This window comes from Protomyctophum parallelum, assembly GCF_964188405.1.
Source record: "Protomyctophum parallelum genome assembly, chromosome: 4".
In the NCBI taxonomy this organism is placed as follows: Eukaryota; Metazoa; Chordata; class Actinopteri; order Myctophiformes; family Myctophidae; genus Protomyctophum; species Protomyctophum parallelum.
This window is the reverse complement of record NC_139700.1, coordinates 27,069,347-27,087,955: the sequence shown is the minus strand read 5'-3', so window position 1 is coordinate 27,087,955 and position 18,609 is coordinate 27,069,347. Positions and strand designations below refer to the sequence as shown.

Sequence of the window (18,609 nt, the reverse complement as noted above, 5' to 3'; positions counted from 1 at the left end):
TGTGTGAGGTGTTTAACAGAGAGGAAATCTCAACATGCTGTGTTCCCCACCACCCTTACCAGAAAGTGGGTCAGTAGTAAAGAGTGGGGGGGGGGGGGGGGGGGGGGGGTTGTGTGTGTGTGTGTGTGTGTGTGTGTGTGTGTGTGTGTGTGTGTGTGTGTGTGTGTGTGTGTGTGTGGGTGATGGTGATGGTGATGGTGATGGTGATGGTGATGTATTTTCGGGGGTACGGTATTTAAATTTCTAACGTGCACCGTAACATTACGGCGCCGTAACATTACGGTGCCGTGCGTGGAAAATGACTGGCCACAGGCCGTGGTTCCCCGTGCTACGACCAAAACACCACTAGGGCCAGATGTCCCCAGAAGCACTGAGACATCACTAGGGCCAGACGTCCCCAGAAGCACTGAGACATCACTAGGGCCAGACGTCCCCAGAAGGACTGAGACATCACTAGGGCCAGACGTCCCCAGAAGGACTGAGACATCACTAGGGCCAGACGTCCCCAGAAGGACTGAGACATCACTAGGGCCAGACGTCCCCTGCAGAAGGACTGAGACATCACTAGGGCCAGACGTCCCCTGCAGAAGCACTGAGACATCACTAGGGCCAGACGTCCCCTGCAGAAGGACTGAGACATCACTAGGGCCAGACGTCCCCAGAAGCACTGAGACATCACTAGGGCCAGAAGTCCCCTGCAGAAGCACTGAGACACCACTAGGGCCAGACGTCCCCAGAAGGACTGAGACATCACTAGGGCCAGACGTCCCCAGAAGGACTGAGACACCACTAGGGCCAGACGTCCCCTGCAGAAGGACTGAGACAACACTAGGGCCAGATGTCCCCAGAAGGACTGAGACAACACTAGGGCCAGATGTCCCCAGAAGGACTGAGACAACACTAGGGCCAGACGTCCCCTGCAGAAGGACTGAGACACCACTAGGGCCAGACGTCCCCAGAAGGACTGAGACATCACTAGGGCCAGACGTCCCCAGAAGGACTGAGACATCACTAGGGCCAGACGTCCCCAGAAGGACTGAGACATCACTAGGGCCAGACGTCCCCAGAAGGACTGAGACACCACTAGGGCCAGACGTCCCCAGAAGGACTGAGACACCACTAGGGCCAGACGTCCCCAGAAGGACTGAGACATCACTAGGGCCAGACGTCCCCTGCAGAAGGACTGAGACACCACTAGGGCCAGACGTCCCCAGAAGGACTGAGACATCACTAGGGCCAGACGTCCCCAGAAGGACTGAGACATCACTAGGGCCAGACGTCCCCAGAAGGACTGAGACATCACTAGGGCCAGACGTCCCCAGAAGGACTGAGACACCACTAGGGCCAGACGTCCCCAGAAGGACTGAGACACCACTAGGGCCAGACGTCCCCAGAAGGACTGAGACATCACTAGGGCCAGACGTCCCCTGCAGAAGGACTGAGACACCACTAGGGCCAGACGTCCCCAGAAGGACTGAGACAACACTAGGGCCAGACGTCCCCAGAAGGACTGAGACACCACTAGGGCCAGACGTCCCCAGAAGGACTGAGACACCACTAGGGCCAGACGTCCCCAGAAGGACTGAGACAACACTAGGGCCAGACGTCCTCTGCAGAAGGACTGAGACAACACTAGGGCCAGATGTCCCCAGAAGGACTGAGACACCACTAGGGCCAGACGTCCCCTGCAGAAGGACTGAGACAACACTAGGGCCAGACGTCCCCTGCAGAAGGACTGAGACAACACTAGGGCCAGACGTCCCCAGAAGGACTGAGACAACACTAGGGCCAGACGTCCCCAGAAGGACTAAGACACCACTAGGGCCAGACGTCCCCAGAAGGACTGAGACACCACTAGGGCCAGACGTCCCCTGCAGAAGGACTGAGACAACACTAGGGCCAGATGTCCCCAGAAGGACTGAGACAACACTAGGGCCAGACGTCCCCTGCAGAAGGACTGAGACAACACTAGGGCCAGACGTCCCCTGCAGAAGGACTGAGACAACACTAGGGCCAGACGTCCCCAGAAGCACTGAGACATCACTAGGGCCAGACGTCCCCAGAAGAACTGAGACAACACTAGGGCCAGACGTCCCCAGAAGGACTAAGACAACACTAGGGCCAGATGTCCCCAGAAGGACTGAGACACCACTAGGGCCAGACGTCCCCTGCAGAAGGACTGAGACATCACTAGGGCCAGACGTCCCCAGAAGGACTGAGACATCACTAGGGCCAGACGTCCCCAGAAGCACTGAGACATCACTAGGGCCAGACGTCCCCAGAAGGACTGAGACAACACTAGGGCCAGACGTCCCCAGAAGGACTAAGACAACACTAGGGCCAGACGTCCCCAGAAGGACTGAGACAACACTAGGGCCAGATGTCCCCAGAAGGACTGAGACACCACTAGGGCCAGACGTCCCCTGCAGAAGGACTGAGACATCACTAGGGCCAGACGTCCCCAGAAGGACTGAGACATCACTAGGGCCAGACGTCCCCAGAAGGACTGAGACATCACTAGGGCCAGACGTCCCCAGAAGGACTAAGACATCACTAGGGCCAGACGTCCCCTGCAGAAGGACTGAGACATCACTAGGGCCAGACGTCCCCAGAAGCACTGAGACATCACTAGGGCCAGAAGTCCCCTGCAGAAGCACTGAGACACCACTAGGGCCAGACGTCCCCAGAAGGACTGAGACAACACTAGGGCCAGACGTCCCCAGAAGGACTGAGACAACACTAGGGCCAGACGTCCCCTGCAGAAGGACTGAGACAACACTAGGGCCAGACGTCCCCAGAAGGACTGAGACATCACTAGGGCCAGACGTCCCCAGAAGGACTGAGACACCACTAGGGCCAGACGTCCCCTGCAGAAGGACTGAGACAACACTAGGGCCAGATGTCCCCAGAAGGACTGAGACAACACTAGGGCCAGACGTCCCCTGCAGAAGGACTGAGACAACACTAGGGCCAGACGTCCCCAGAAGGACTGAGACATCACTAGGGCCAGACGTCCCCAGAAGGACTGAGACACCACTAGGGCCAGACGTCCCCAGAAGGACTGAGACATCGACCTTGTGAGGAGGACCATTTAACTTTTTAGAGCTATTAAGGTTAACATTATTAAATGATCCAGTTTGGGGGTTAGGATTAGGCATTTAGGGGGATTAGCTGTGTTCATGGTTAGAAATGGCACACAAGAAAGAAAAGGAGGTCAATATGTGTGTGTGGTAGGAGGGAAGAACATGGGGACAGACGGAGAGATGGAATGTAGAGAATGTGCAGTTTAGCCTCAAAGTAACTCTAATTAAATTAATTATGCTCCCATGAAGGGACGCTTGATGCTGGTGAGTCCCATGTGTCCCAGGTGGCACTATAAATGAGTCATAACTCTTAATGCAGACCAATGGCAAATGTGTGATGTTGATCTTTGTGTTATAATTTAATGCAGACCTTTATGAAACTGAAATCGTTGCAAATGTTGTAATGGTAAAACGACGTCAGGATACTGTAGGAGCACTTAGGCTTACAATAATCATAATGCACTCTACATAATTAAAAGGTCATTCGGTATGAAAATGCAACGGAAGTCCAAAATAACAACGATAAGTGAAGAGAGAGTAACACGTACTGTAGATTACTTTAAACTGCCATTAATTAACATAGGCAGTTAATTAATTACCAAGGCAGTAAAACATCAATGCAATAAAATGGCATAACAAATCATGGAGAGGCTAGTTTGAAAAGAAAAGGACCTTTCTAAATAAGACTTAAAAGCAGAACCTGGTCCTGTTAACCACATTAACCCTGGCATCCCTATTTTGGGAACATTAGTTCTTTTTGTTACCACTTAATGGCGAAAATAGCAAGCATCGTGCCGTGCTGCTAGCTTGTACATCTAATAATAATGATAATCTTGAAAATGTTGAATAATTTCGTTTTTTTAACGCAAATCTTCTGGGGGTCCATGGTCAATTTGTGGATCCCTGACTTGAAAAGGTTTAAGTCGGGTTTAAGTCGCCGGTAAGCCCAGGTAAACATCATGCTCCCCCGGCACTTAAGAGACATCATACAAGCATAAAAAACATCCACTGTCCTCTCAGACCACATCAGACATTCACATGTTTTTTCCCCCCGTCGTCGTCGTCCTCCTCTCTGGGTCTGGAATCCTGCATTAAGTTATAAATAATTCCTCTCCATCTTGTCCCCCCAAGCAGTTTAATTGACCCTGTCTGTCTTCTGTCTGTCTGTCCCCCAGGAGGTGAACTACTGCCAGGGGATGAGTCAGATCGCTGCCCTGCTGCTCATGTACCTGGGTGAGGAGGACGCCTTCTGGGCTCTGTCGCAGCTGCTCACCAGCAGCAAGCATGTCATGCACGGTGAGAGAGAAAATGAAAGAGAAACCTATTGTTCATTTCCCGTCAGTCACTCATTATCCCCAACCATACATGGATTTCCCGTCAGTCTGAGTCACTGTCATTATCCCCATACATGGGAATGCCCCCATATACTGTATGCCCAGGTCTCGTGACATCACGTGACATCATCAGGGATGACAGTCATACCTGATGACAGTCATACCTGGGCCCTCATCAAACCCTATACACTCAAGAGAATGTCCCCTCTACCACCCTTAGATCTCCATATATGGAGCTGACCTGTTCTGACATTCCATATGTTGATCTGACCTCATCAAGCCCTGTACACTCAAGTCATGTTCCTTATATTAAATAGCCAGTACAGAATTCATTCCATGTTGATCTGACCCCCCATGCCAAATTGCCAGCGCTCGCCCAGCAGTCTGCCGTCAATGAGGCGGATGCGTGTACGCTTCTCGCCCTTAGTCTTAGTCTCCATAGTTTAACTTGTTCGTACATTAATCCCCTACTTGATTATATTATGCCACTACGGTGTCATACGAAAGCATTAAAAGTAGCAGATCTAAATTCTACAAGCTCGAATTGTGGCGCACCGTGACGGGTTTTGAGCGTGTAGATCTGCTACTTTTAGTTTTTGAATTTGATGTGTTCAACAGTTTTGGACATACGAGATTTACACCCGACAGAGACGATAAACATTTTGAGATTATTATTTGAAAATGTAATTGTTGAACTGTAAATATGATCAAACATAAATAAGCATATCAGTCTACATTTCCAAAAAGGAAATGCCTTTGTTTATTTCAGTCTGGTCAGAAACAGGGGTCAAATGCAGAGAACAAATTTCACTGCTGTAACGTGTGTGACAAATCGTACGACTTTGACATTTTATTTTTATTTTTTATAAACCAGACCAGGGGATATCAAATGCATAGGCATAGATTTTAGCCCACATCCTCCCCAGCAAACCCAACCCTGAGCGTGGGCATGCAATACAACAGAAACTAGATAAAGTGCCCCTCAGGGCACAGGTCTCCACCAGGGCAGGTCAGGTTGTGGCCTCCTGGTGGTCAATGTGAAAAGGGTGGGATATATTCCTCAGCCTAGTAGGAAAGTCTGTGGAAGATTTCACGTAAATTGCACGCTGTGTTCATGATTTGAGACTTTTTATTCAAAACAGGCCAATCCTGCAATCTTTGAAAGCCAATGTTAGCCACTTGGGATGGAATATGAGATACCGGACAGATCCTTCTTGAACACATGACTATAGTGTGTAACGATTTGCGGGATGTTTGGACAGAGTCTGGAGGAGTAATATAAAAAAATGTGTTTTACAAAAGTCGGTCTCCTGGTGGCCGTTCTGGAAAGTGTAGGGCAGAGGTTCATTGTTGGCATCGACCGGGTTAACGGTGCCAGAGATTAGGGACTTTAAGCAACGACGGCTACGGCAGTCGGCTCCGGCAACCGGAAATGGATCAGTGCTCGATACATAAACCTGCTTGCCGCCGCAGCCCTTTCTACTACGGCAGAACCAACACTTAAAAGTAGTGTCTACAACGCCATGTTATAACCATGTTTATTGAAATGATAGCTGTCATACATTTACACCGATTACTCCATCATCTCTCTTATGCTGTGTTGGCATGCTCTGAATGAAGAAATAACACTAATACCATATGTCATATTAACCATGTTTATTAAAACGTTTTTGCTCCAGAACCTTCCTCTTTCCACTGCTGATCATGTAAGAATTAAGCAATATTGGCAAGTTAGCTGACACGCGACAGGGTGTTTAAAAACAAAGTGTTTGTTTGACACATGCTGCATACTTGCATAGATGTGTCACCATGGGAACCAATGTCGCAGTCGCCAACAGCTGTTTGCTTAACGATTTTGACAGCTACAGCGACGGCATCATAGCCGCCGTACTTCCGCCTAGAGGAGCCGTCCTTAAAGCAGTCGTTACTTAAACTAAAGTCCCTATTAGCTGGTAACGGATGGACGGACGGACGGCCGGACGGACGGACGGACGGACAGACACACGCACACACACACACACACACACACACACACACGGACACACGGACACGGGGTGCAAAACATACTCTCTTCCCATGCCTTCGGCCTGGTGGAGACAACAATTGGCTGACTAATAAAGACTAACGGGAAACGCACATAAATCTGCTGCCAAGCCAAACAAATGAAGCTTTCTGTTTCACTTAACTGCAACAGAAAGCGGGTATACTGTACCACTCTCTGTAAAAATGTTCTCCTCTACACCAAATCTCTTTGCCGAAAATAGCTGATCTTCAAGCTAACGTGTCGCCTCGTGGCACATTGTAGATCTGCTATTTACGGGGGAATGTTCCCCCCAAAATATTGGACGCTTGGGTTCATTCAAATTGGGGTACTAAATGAAGGGAATGAAATGTGTTATTTACTGTGCTCCACCATGGACCAATAACTGTCTGCTCTCTCGCTGCAATAGGGTTCTTCATCCCTGGCTTTCCTAAGCTACTACGATACCAGGCCCACCACGAACAGATCCTCTCCAAACTGCTTCCCAGGCTCAAGAAGCACCTGGTGAGCCTTACCCCTATGACTCGTGATTTTATATCGTCACTGTTGGGTTGAAACCTTCTATGTCCAAAACTGTTCATTCTCAGATGAAAAATAACCTGTGTCCAATGGATCTAATGTAGTCACTAGTCACAATTAAGCTCTTTTATTATACTTTTCATTTGATTCGATATAAAAAAAAACACAGACACACTTCACCACTTATTTTTGAGTGGTGCAACCACTCCAAGGAAAAGCAATGTCCGTGTTCACCTATGTGTCCGTGTGTCCGTGTGACGTTAATGAGCACGAGTATGACTATTAGTACCATTAGGGGCGCTGTTGTGCGCTGTTGTGCCAGAAACAGAGAGAGAGTGCGGCACTGTTTCCTGCTAATGAGAGAGAGAGAGAGGGGGGGGTTGCACCACTCGGTTCACACGGGTGTGATTTTTTTTATATAAAGGTGAAAATAACAGATCTACAAGCCCACAACATCTCCCATTGTGACGTGTTGTGCACTTTTTTTTTTACTTTTGTGCGGCACTTGTATAACGTAGTGTTGAAGTAGGGCATTCATTTACAACACCAAAAGTTCAAATATGGACATACAAGGTTTCTGCCAGATGGAATGCCCTACCTGAGGCTATTCAACACACCTGTTCAGATAAGCCTTTCTGTAAATCACCATGCTGTATATATGCTGCTTTGTCTGTAGAAACTCTCGTTTTACATACTTGTTTGCTTTAACATTTTTTTTGTTCTGCTACCCCTCTGTTACCTTACTCTTTTAAATTGTGTGATATCAAAGTTTTAAAGCACACTGTGACTTCTGTTTTAACAATGATACATACATGTACTGTTAGTAGTAGTAGTAGTAGTAGTAGTGGTGATGGTGGTGGTGGTGTAGTCGTTTGGTCATTAAGGTCCACAGAATGAGAGGCCTGCTCTGCCAAAAAAGAAAGAAAGGTTATGGCCATTTTTGTATACCACAACCAACCAATATAAGGCAAATTTCCTAAATGTCATCATGCTTTAAGTAGCATTTGACAATTGTGACATGTCAAACTAGGGTTTTCATGATTCTGAATCCATTCCTAGCATATGTTTTGCACGAAAAACACTCCTTGGCCTAAAAACGGCCATAGCCGTCATCACGGGGGGGGGGGGGGGGGTAAATATGGAGATAAGAGGTTTCTGCTCGACAACAGCGATATACCTGCTGATGGCTTCAAATAATATGGCAGGGGAGGTTTGCATACCATAGTTTAAATAGGTCGCTGCAATGACCTTCCAAGTAGTCGGAGAACCAACTGTCTGGATCATGTTTGAGACATAAAGCCGTGAAATGCTGTCCACCCTCAGGAAAAGGAGCAGATGACCACAGGAATATACACCACTAAATGGTTTCTGCAGTGCTTCATCGATCGAGTGAGTCTCACCATGTCATATTTTCCATTTGCCTCTTGTTTGCTTATAAAAAGTCCCTGCTTACAAAACATGCTTTACGTAATTGTTAATTAAATGTCCCTAGTTCCCTCTGTGTATAACCATACGAAAGTACACGTTACACAATGTAAATATTATGCTTACATCATTACTCATCACCACACCAGATAGAGAGATATCGATGATTGTTCTAAGTTATTTGACTCTATTTAACCACATACTGTAAACACTGTTTTATAAAGGCTTCACATGAAAATAGCTGATCTACAAGCTCGCAATGGGTCACATTGATGCGTTGTGAGCTGGTTAATCTTCTTTTTAAATTGTAAAACATTCTCTGAAAATGTAAAAAAAAAAACATAGCATCACAATCGTTTTAACCACTTTATCCATTTATATGTTGGCTATTGAAAATGGCAGATCTACAAGCTCACAGTACGTCACTTAGTGCCAACTTGCAAGCTTGTTCATCTGCAATTTTCTTAGAAATCCTTGGCGCAAAACATTTCCAGGTGGGGATCCGCGGTGAAATACATCATCAATTTGGGGGTCCTTGACATGAAAATGTTTGAGACTCACCGGGCTGGTGACATGCTCCTCTTTCTGTGTGTCTTGTGTTAACAGAGCCCATTCACCCTCACGCTGCGTCTGTGGGACATCTACATGTTGGAGGGGGAGAGACTGCTCACTGCCATGGCTTACACTATCCTCAAAGTACACAAGAGTGAGTTCTGTCACCATCATGAAAGTTAACTTGATGTCTCTTATGTCTTATCTCCATATTCTAACTTTTAGTTTTTAGTTACCAGCGGCTGTGTAAGCACAGCTGGTCAATGTTGTCTCTGCGGTGCTTTCACGCCCACTTGCTGTAGTTGAGACCTATGTTTCTCATTGGCTGTACTGACAACCTATCGTCCTGATTGGCTGCCTCGTCTCTAGGCAACCACACACTTTTTGCCTCTAGCCGACCTCTCAGCCATGGGATATAAGGCAGCAGCTGGTAATTAATTGATGTCATCAATTCTTGTTCTTTTTTCTTTTCGTAAATCAACACCTTACTCGATCATACTATAGTGTCACACAAAAGCATTTAGTCGGTCCCCGTAAACGAGGAAATGATGTGCGGATGCGCGAAACATGTCTAGGCATGGCCAAAAGAATAATAATAAAATAAAGATTAGTCATTTTACACTTGGTTGCATGCTGAAAATAACACTTAACTTGCTATTTTCAGCAAGTGTAAAATTTGTCATTACGACGGCATCAAGGCCCGCCAAAATACATTTTAGTCAACTAAATCAACTAGATTTAGTCGACTAAAATCTTTGCTGCCAAAAACAACACTGTAAGATGGTCAGCCTATGATGTATATAGGCGTCTTGCCTGGCAGATGCCTGAAGAAGGTCAGTAGACCAAAAGCTTGCAAAATAAATGCATTGATTGTGCACAGATCTGAGTGTGCGGAGCTTCCCTTTTCATCAACCCTTTGTGACTCCAGCACCTCACTTAAGTTTTTTCAGCAGATGAGCGGTGGTTCTTTATACATCTTTGTTTTAAACGATTCGTACAATAATGTAAACATAATTGCAATTATTTCAAATCTCAAACAGATTATGTAATAAATTGTGACAGGCCTAGCTGTAGGCTACTGTGCTTTCAGAATGAGTCAGAGAAAGCAGCTTTATGCTCATACTGTATATACTGTAGAGATGCATGTGCTGCATGTTGCATGCATGGATTACATGCTCCACTCTCTCCTGGTTGGCTGCCTATAAGTGTATGGCTTACATAATGCAAGGCGGCTCGTTGCTGTGGAGAGGAAGCCAATGCTAACTTCTCATTGGGTGTTCACTCGGCGAATGCCATGGATTGGTTAACGCCACACACCGTCTTTGTTACGTTGATGTTAAATGGCATAGACAAAACTCCCATCCTTTTGTGTGTGTGCGACTGTGCGTGGATGCGTACTTGGGCAATTTAGTACAGTAGTAGAATTTGAGAATTAGACATTGGGAGGATCATTTCCCTGGTACAAGAGAAATGTTGTTTTATGGTTCAAACTGATTTGGGGAGTTATGCTTCCAATTAGGAAAAGATTCAGATTAGGATTAGGATAAGTGTTGTGTACCGTGAATAACAGATCTGTGTGAGATTGTACAGTAGATCTGCTGTGTAAAGATGGCATTCATGAAATGTTGATATCCTACAAGTATGTGTGTGTCTGTCTGTGTCTGTGTCTGTGTCTGTGTCTGTGTCTGTGTGTGTGTGTGTGTGTGTGTGTGTGTGTGTGTGTGTGTGTGTGTCTGTGTCTGTGTCTGTGTCTGTGTCTGTCTGTCTGTCTGTCTGTCTGTCTGTCTGTCTGTGTGTGTGTGTGTGTGTGTGTGTGTGTGTCATCAGAGCGTATGTTGAAGCTTCCCCTGGAGGACCTCAGGGAGTTCCTCCAGGAGCAGCTTGCGGTCTCCTTCCTGGTTCCAGATGATGTGGTGGTGGAGCAGCTCCAAGCCGCCATGGCTGAGCTGCGCAGTAAGAAGCTGGACCTGCCCCCTTCAGGTACTCAAACTAATTGATTTGAATAAAATAATAGATTTGTGTGGGATGTGTCACGAGTATGACACATAGTGAGCCTGTAGAATTGGCTATATTTGCGTGACACAGTTGTACAACAAAGTTTATAGGCCTTAAACTTAAACGGTTAGTCAGACTTATTGATTTAGTCGATCATGATGTCATGTGGCAGCCAAGTCTATGTTTTGGGGGGGGGGGGGGGGAAACAGCACCACTTGTGACGTCATGTGGCAGCCATATAGAGCGGCGCAGTCCCTCCCCCTTTCAGAACAACGAACGGCCCAGGAAATGAAATGCAATGCATTCTGACCATAGGATTTTCTTTAAGTATTTATTTAAAGACGGTTACGCCGCGGACAAAGCCAACTCGGATCGTGACAAATCATGACAATGAACACAATGTTTTGGGCCGATCAAATAATTTATAAGAAGAAAAACAAAACAAATAGTGTTGTCTCCTGCCTTTATTTTCTTCTTTCTAATGATTTGATCGGCAGAAAATATTGTGTTCATTGTCATGATTTGTCACGATCCGAGTTGGCTTTGTCCGCGGCGTAACCGTCTTTAAATAAATACTAAAAGAAAATCCTATGGTCAGAATGCATTGCATTTCATTTCCTGGGCCGTTCGTTGTTCTGAAAGGGGGAGGGACTGCGCCGCTCTATCGGGCACCCATCACTTCACATGAGTGTGATCTTTTAGTTGACTAAATAATCAGTAGTTACAGACCTTGTGTACATGTATAGTACATGATAATTATGTATCATTCATATCCTTTGCTGGAGATCGTGTCTGTATCAGGTTCTGGTTTGGCACTAACCCGTCTGTCATGGAAAAAACAACAGTACCCACAGTCTCATTTAATTACTTAGTGTTTTGTTGTTTTTAGGGACGAGGAGGGGGGGGAGCAGGATTCTTTTTCTTGTTTGGGTCTAAAAATACACATCCATTTCCTGTGTATTAGCTTCAGCCCCACGGTCCCCAAGCGTGTTCTATATTTTCCTGTGAATAAATAAAAAAATTCATCTCCTTTTTTTTTCTTCAGCCAAGCCGGACGAGCTGGTGAAGAAACCTCTGGGCGAGGAAAGGCCCATCGTCCTGCTCCCCCTGCAGCCTCATTCTGCCACGGAGAGTCCACCGCCCGGTACGGACGCCTCGCAGCAGAGCCCTCCTCCTGTTGACCCGCAGGGCCTCTCGGCTCCACTAGCCTTGCAACCCGTGCCTTCCCCTCCGGTTCACTCGCAACCGCCTGAAGCGATCCGGTGCGGCGGTCCACCTCCGTTGCCGCCGAAACCAGTGAACAAGCCCTGTGCAGAAGCAGGGGTGGTTGGCGAGCGCAACCATGTGGAATGTGGAGACTGGCCTCCGCCCTACGAGCCTCCTGCCTCGGAGGTCTTTACCATGCCGGCTGAGGAGGAGATGCTGGACCTCCCCGATCTCCCTCCTCCGCCGCTGTGCTACTCTGATGAGACTCCTGTGGACGCTGAGCCTCCTCGCATAGAGCTGATCCATCCGCCCTCTGTTCCCTTGGTTGTGATTAACGGTCCTCCTCCCCACGGGACACTCCCCCCAAAACCCCGCCCGCAACCTCCCACCTCCCTGGACCTTGTGAAAAAGGAGCCCAGCTCCATGCGGCCTCCCTTGCCCGTCACCCCCACCTCCGCCACCTCCTCTCCTAGAGCCCTGCCTCCCAAGCCGACCAAGTTCCCGGTGTCCCTGGGTGTCCCGGCGGCGGCGGGGAACCGGAGGCCCTCCAACACCTCCCAGTACGACAACCTCTCTGAGGACGAGGACGACCGCTACCTAGAGAGGCTACTGGAGGCGACAGCCGCTGGGCCTCACAGCCCGGGACTGCCCGCCACTCCCGAGGAGGCCATGGGAATGTACGGCCGACCCCCGGCGGCGACTGTCGCGGACAAGGAACACAGTCCACTCGCCCCGTACCCCTTCCCCCCATCACCTGTCTTCATCCCTCCGTCTCATCTTCCTCCCTCGCCGTGCACCCTCTCCCGCCTGCCTCAGTTGCCAGAGTATGCGGGGGGAGACAGGTGGGTGGAGGACGGTATCATCGCCCCTCCTCCGCCTTGTTTCGCAGACAGACTTTCCCCCTTCCAGCTCAGTCCACACTCTTCGCCCCCGACCAGCTACTCGCAGCCGTTCTCCAGGGGCCCCAGGGACCACTCTGCCTTCCCGGCACCACTGCTGTACACCGGCTCCTCCCCACCAGGCCACACCAGGCCCTCAGGACAGTCGGCAGCGGCCGTGCCTTTGGTGCGATCCAGCCCAGACTTTTACAGGATGCACCCAGGAAGCCAACAGCTGCCCAAATCTGTCACCTTCTGAGGGTTTTTTTTTCTCCCCGAGGATGTGACTTATCTAGGACGACGAGGCTCGAAAAGGGTTATAAAATGAAGATCCACCTTCCCCATCATGCTTGATTATAATAATCAAGCTCCTTCACTCCTTCACTTACTGTAACTATTGGCTCGTGTAAAGGCTGTAGTACTTTTTTTCGGCAGGTCAATTACAACAAAATTAATTATTTTTAGCTGCTGTTCGGTTTGGCAGTTTGGCTGATTTTACTAGCCAAACGTTTGGAGTACAAACTACAAACACAACCAGATGGCTATAAAGTAATGGAGAGCGATAGCACACACTTTGTCTACTTGTGTGTCGCCAGAAAGGGCAAGATCTCAGAGACAAATTATGGCAAAACACGTCAGAGGTTGGTGTGTACTAGTAAAAATCACTGTTCCAGCAGTCTATACAGTGTCTAATGTTCAGATTCCAGAGTGGAGCAGCATACAAGTCCTTCCTGAACTTTGTTCGGTTCGGGAATCCCTACCCAAGCTGAAAAAGGTTTGACTGTTTATGCTTGCAGGATTAATAATAATAATAATAATAAAAAATAACAATAATAGTTACAGTAAATGAAGGAGAAAGGCCTTCAGTATGGCCAGTAGATTCCCTTTTCTTCTTTTTGTGAAAGCAATTTCTTTCACTGACATGTGTACAGATAGATTTTTCTTGTTTGATTTTTATTTTATTTTACGATTGCACCCGTTTTAAGGGCAGTTTAACTTTTGTAAATTTTCACTTGAACTCTGTATTTATAACCGCTGTCTTGGTTTTCCACTGTTTGTAATTGTTGCACAAATGGCAGGAGTGTTACTGTATTATCTACTGTTGTATTGAATCCCTAATTTTGTTTCCACGTTGACGGATGAAGTGAAGTGTGGCTGATCTAATGCCTGAGCTCGGTTTCTCTCTCTCCTGTTACAACAAAGTGTCTTAACTTCATCACAATGCAATGAGGGCAGCAACTCTTGACTCAAGGGCTTTTTCATCACATGATCTACTAATTCACATAAAGCCTCGACATTTATACCAATACCACATTTATGGATTATGGTTGTCTCTGAGCACACTCACACATCTTAACCCATTAAGACCTGAGAACGATTCTTCTAAATCCAGGTTTCTTTTTTAAGAGATATTTTTCGTCTTTTGTTCTGCCTTTATTCATGTCACAGAATTATGTATTTGGTTGCTGACCCCCCCATCTCAAAATATTTTGTTCCAGGGACCTCCAGAAGATTTGAGTAAATAAAGTTTGCACAAATATTCAAGATTTTTCAAAAATACATCTACAAAGCTCATGGCGGATAGCGTGGCACGAAGTGAGCTTGTATATCTGGTATTTTTGAATAGCCATTTAACACTAAGATCTAAAATTATGGATGCTTCCCCGGTTTTAATGGGTTAAAACAAAACGGTATGCAAAAAAAATGGCATTTGAAAGTTTGTCTGTAATTTGTTAATATTTACTTGCTGTATTATACTTTCAAAGACAAGTTTATACTTGATAGCAGGTGACCACTCCTAGACTGTTTGATTCACATTCTCTGGACCCAGCAAGGGAACGTTTTGCTCTTTGATGAAGTCATGGTGCAATAAATTCTCTGGTGTAACCACAGAAGCATGATTCACTCATTCATTCACATGAATCCAATTACAGTTTAACCTGTGTTCAAAGCGGGCAGCAGTTTGCATAGTGTTGGGTACATGCTAGCCGGGCTAGTAGATGTGGACAAAATTAGATGATAATACCATAGAATAACTATCGATAGTGTGATAATATTGTGGGGGTGATTATTGGTGCTTTCACAAAATACTGACTCAATACTTGTTTTGGTGGCTGGGTCATATCCATTCCTGATGGTTTATCATCAGGATAGAACTGACCCAACCCCAAGCTTAATCTACACTGGCAATGGCAAAACGGTTGTGAACTGTAGCTCCATCTTCTGGTGAAAGTGGGTAAAAGTTAGGTGAGCCTGGTGAGGTCCCATTCAATATTGCTGCTGTTGAGCAGAAACCTTGTAGCCTATCTATATTTTGATGATATTTTGGAAACTAGCAAAAATAGTCGAATTACAAGATCACAAACTTCTCTATCTCTAGATGTTGTAACCACAGGGTTTCTCATACACTATTTATGAGAGCCATGACTTGGGAAGATGGATGAGGCAATTTATAGCAGTGGTTCTCACACATTTTTATGTGAAGGACCCCCAGCTGAAAATGTTTTGTGCCATGCAGGGACCCTCATAAGAAAGGATTTGTGGCTACACGCTCACGACACAAAGTGATGCTGTTATTTTTCATCCGTCATCCATTCATTCATCCATTCATCCAACATATAAATTGATAAAGTGGTAAAAATAATAAAACTTACGCGTGCATTATGAAATTATGACCGATGACACAATAATAATGTGTCGGTGACCGTCAATGGCTTTGTCAATTTAGTTTTGTGTATTTCTATGTTTGAATAATCCGCATAATATCGGAATCGGCAGATATAGACCCTGCAAATTTGCAGGGTCATATCTGCCATGGGATATAGTATGCCGTACGATATGGGCTATAGCCCATGGTCCAAAATTATGAAAAACGAGGATAAACAAAAATTCAAAAAACGATGGGCTATAACCCATGTTTTTTATTTTTTTCATTTTCTTCAAATCCTCAAAAATGATGAAAAACGGCATGCTATAGTATGCCGTACGATATGGCCCATGGTCCAAAATGATGAAAAACGAGGATAAATTATTATTTTTTTAAACGATGGGCTATAACCCATTTGAATTTTTTCATTTTTTTTCAAATCCTAAAAAATGATGAAAAACGGCATGCTATAGTATGCCGTACGATATGGGCTATAGCCCATGGTCCAAAATGATGAAAAACGAGGATATTTTTTTTTAATAATAATTAAAAAAACGATGGGCTATAACCCATGTTTTTTTAATTTTTTTCAAATCCTCAAAAATTATGAAAAACGGTGTGCTATAGTATGCCATACGATAGGGGCTATAGCCCATTGTCCAAAATGATGAAAAACGTGGATAATTTTTTTCAAAAATTCAAAAAACGATGGGCTATAACCCATGTTTTTTTAATTTTTTAATTTTTTTCAAATCCTAAAAAATTATGAAAAACGGCATGCTATAGTATGCCGTACGATATGGGCTATAGCCCATGGTCCAAAATGATGAAAAACGAGGATAATTTTTTTTAATAATAATAAAAAAAACGATGGGCTATAACCCATGTTTTTTGAATGTTTTCATTTTTATCAAATCCTCAAAAATGATGAAAAATGGCGTGCTATAGTATGCCGTACGATATGGGCTATAGCCCATGGTCCAAAATGATGAAAAACGAGGAATAAAAAAAAAATCAAAAATTAAAAAAACGATTGGCTATAACCCATGTTTTTTTTTTTTTTTAATTTTTTTCAAATCCTCAAAAATTATGAAAAACGGTGTGCTATAGTATGCCGTACGATATTGGCTATAGCCCATGATCCAAAATGATGAAAAACGAGGATAAATTTTTTTTTTATTCAAAAAACGATAGGCTATAACCCATGTTTGTTTGTTTTTTTGTTTTTTTTCAAATCCTCAAAAATGATGAAAAACGGCGTGCTATAGTATGCCGTATGATATGGGCTATATCCCATGGTCCAAAATGATGAAAAACGAGGATTTTTTTTTTCTTTCAAAAATTCAAAAAACGATGGGCTATAACCCTTGTTTTTTAATTTTTTAATTTTTTTCAAATCCTCAAAAATGATGAAAAACGGTGTGCTATAGTATGCCGTACGATATTGGCTATAGCCCATGATCCAAAATGATGAAAAACGAGGATATATATTTTTTTTTAATCAAAAAACGATAGGCTATAACCCATGTTTTTTGTGTTTTTTTTCAAATCCTCAAAAATGATGAAAAACGGCGTGTTATAGTATGCCGTACGATATGGGCTATAGCCCATGGTCCAAAATGATGAAAAACGAGGATTACATTTTTTCATTTTTTTTCAAATCCTCAATAATGATGAAAATAATGCCCATAGCCCAATGGCTATAGCCCATATCTTACGGCATACTATAGCACGCCGTGTTTCATCATTTTTGAGGATTTGAAAAAAAAAAAAAAAAAATCAAAAAACATGGGTTATAGCCCATCGTTTTTTGAATTTTTGAAAAAAAAATTATCCTCGTTTTTCATCATTTTGGACCATGGCCTATAGCCCATATCGTACGGCATACTATAGCACGCCGTTTTTCATCATTTTGGACCATGGGTGTGCTATAGTATGCCATACGATAGGGGCTATAGCCCATTGTCCAAAATGATGAAAAACGTGGATAATTTTTTTCAAAAATTCAAAAAACGATGGGCTATAACCCATGTTTTTTTAATTTTTTAATTTTTTTCAAATCCTAAAAAATTATGAAAAACGGCATGCTATAGTATGCCGTACGATATGGGCTATAGCCCATGGTCCAAAATGATGAAAAACGAGGATAATTTTTTTTAATAATAATAAAAAAAACGATGGGCTATAACCCATGTTTTTTGAATGTTTTCATTTTTATCAAATCCTCAAAAATGATGAAAAATGGCGTGCTATAGTATGCCGTACGATATGGGCTATAGCCCATGGTCCAAAATGATGAAAAACGAGGAATAAAAAAAAAATCAAAAATTAAAAAAACGATTGGCTATAACCCATGTTTTTTTTTTTTTTAATTTTTTTCAAATCCTCAAAAATTATGAAAAACGGTGTGCTATAGTATGCCGTACGATATTGGCTATAGCCCATGATCCAAAATGATGAAAAACGAGGATAATTTTTTTTTTTATTCAAAAAACGATAGGCTATAACCCATGTTTGTTTGTTTTTTTGTTTTTTTTCAAATCCTCAAAAATGATGAAAAACGGCGTGCTATAGTATGCCGTATGATATGGGCTATATCCCATGGTCCAAAATGATGAAAAACGAGGATTTTTTTTTTTTTCAAAAATTCAAAAAACGATGGGCTATAACCCTTGTTTTTTAATTTTTTAATTTTTTTCAAATCCTCAAAAATGATGAAAAACGGTGTGCTATAGTATGCCGTACGATATTGGCTATAGCCCATGATCCAAAATGATGAAAAACGAGGATATATATTTTTTTTTAATCAAAAAACGATAGGCTATAACCCATGTTTTTTGTGTTTTTTTTCAAATCCTCAAAAATGATGAAAAACGGCGTGTTATAGTATGCCGTACGATATGGGCTATAGCCCATGGTCCAAAATGAT

At 44.3% G+C, this 18,609-nt stretch overlaps 1 protein-coding gene across 2 annotated transcripts in view; it reads left to right on the top strand.

The window, feature by feature from the left end:
- Window positions 1-15,021, top strand: part of LOC310856991 (uncharacterized protein) — a 48,067-nt gene extending 33,046 nt beyond the window's left edge. The window contains exons 9-14 of one of the 2 annotated variants that reach the window (XM_083762580.1): window positions 4,259-4,379; window positions 6,868-6,962; window positions 8,301-8,366; window positions 9,009-9,108; window positions 10,782-10,934; window positions 11,995-15,021. In XM_083762580.1, coding sequence (XP_083618706.1) covers window positions 4,259-4,379; window positions 6,868-6,962; window positions 8,301-8,366; window positions 9,009-9,108; window positions 10,782-10,934; window positions 11,995-13,292 — 1,833 coding nt within the window. In that variant the 3' untranslated portion in view covers window positions 13,293-15,021. The remainder of the gene's footprint in view (window positions 1-4,258; window positions 4,380-6,867; window positions 6,963-8,300; window positions 8,367-9,008; window positions 9,109-10,781; window positions 10,935-11,994) is intronic. The other variant, XM_083762581.1, reaches the window with a different exon arrangement.
- The last annotated feature ends 3,588 nt before the right edge of the window (window positions 15,022-18,609 follow it).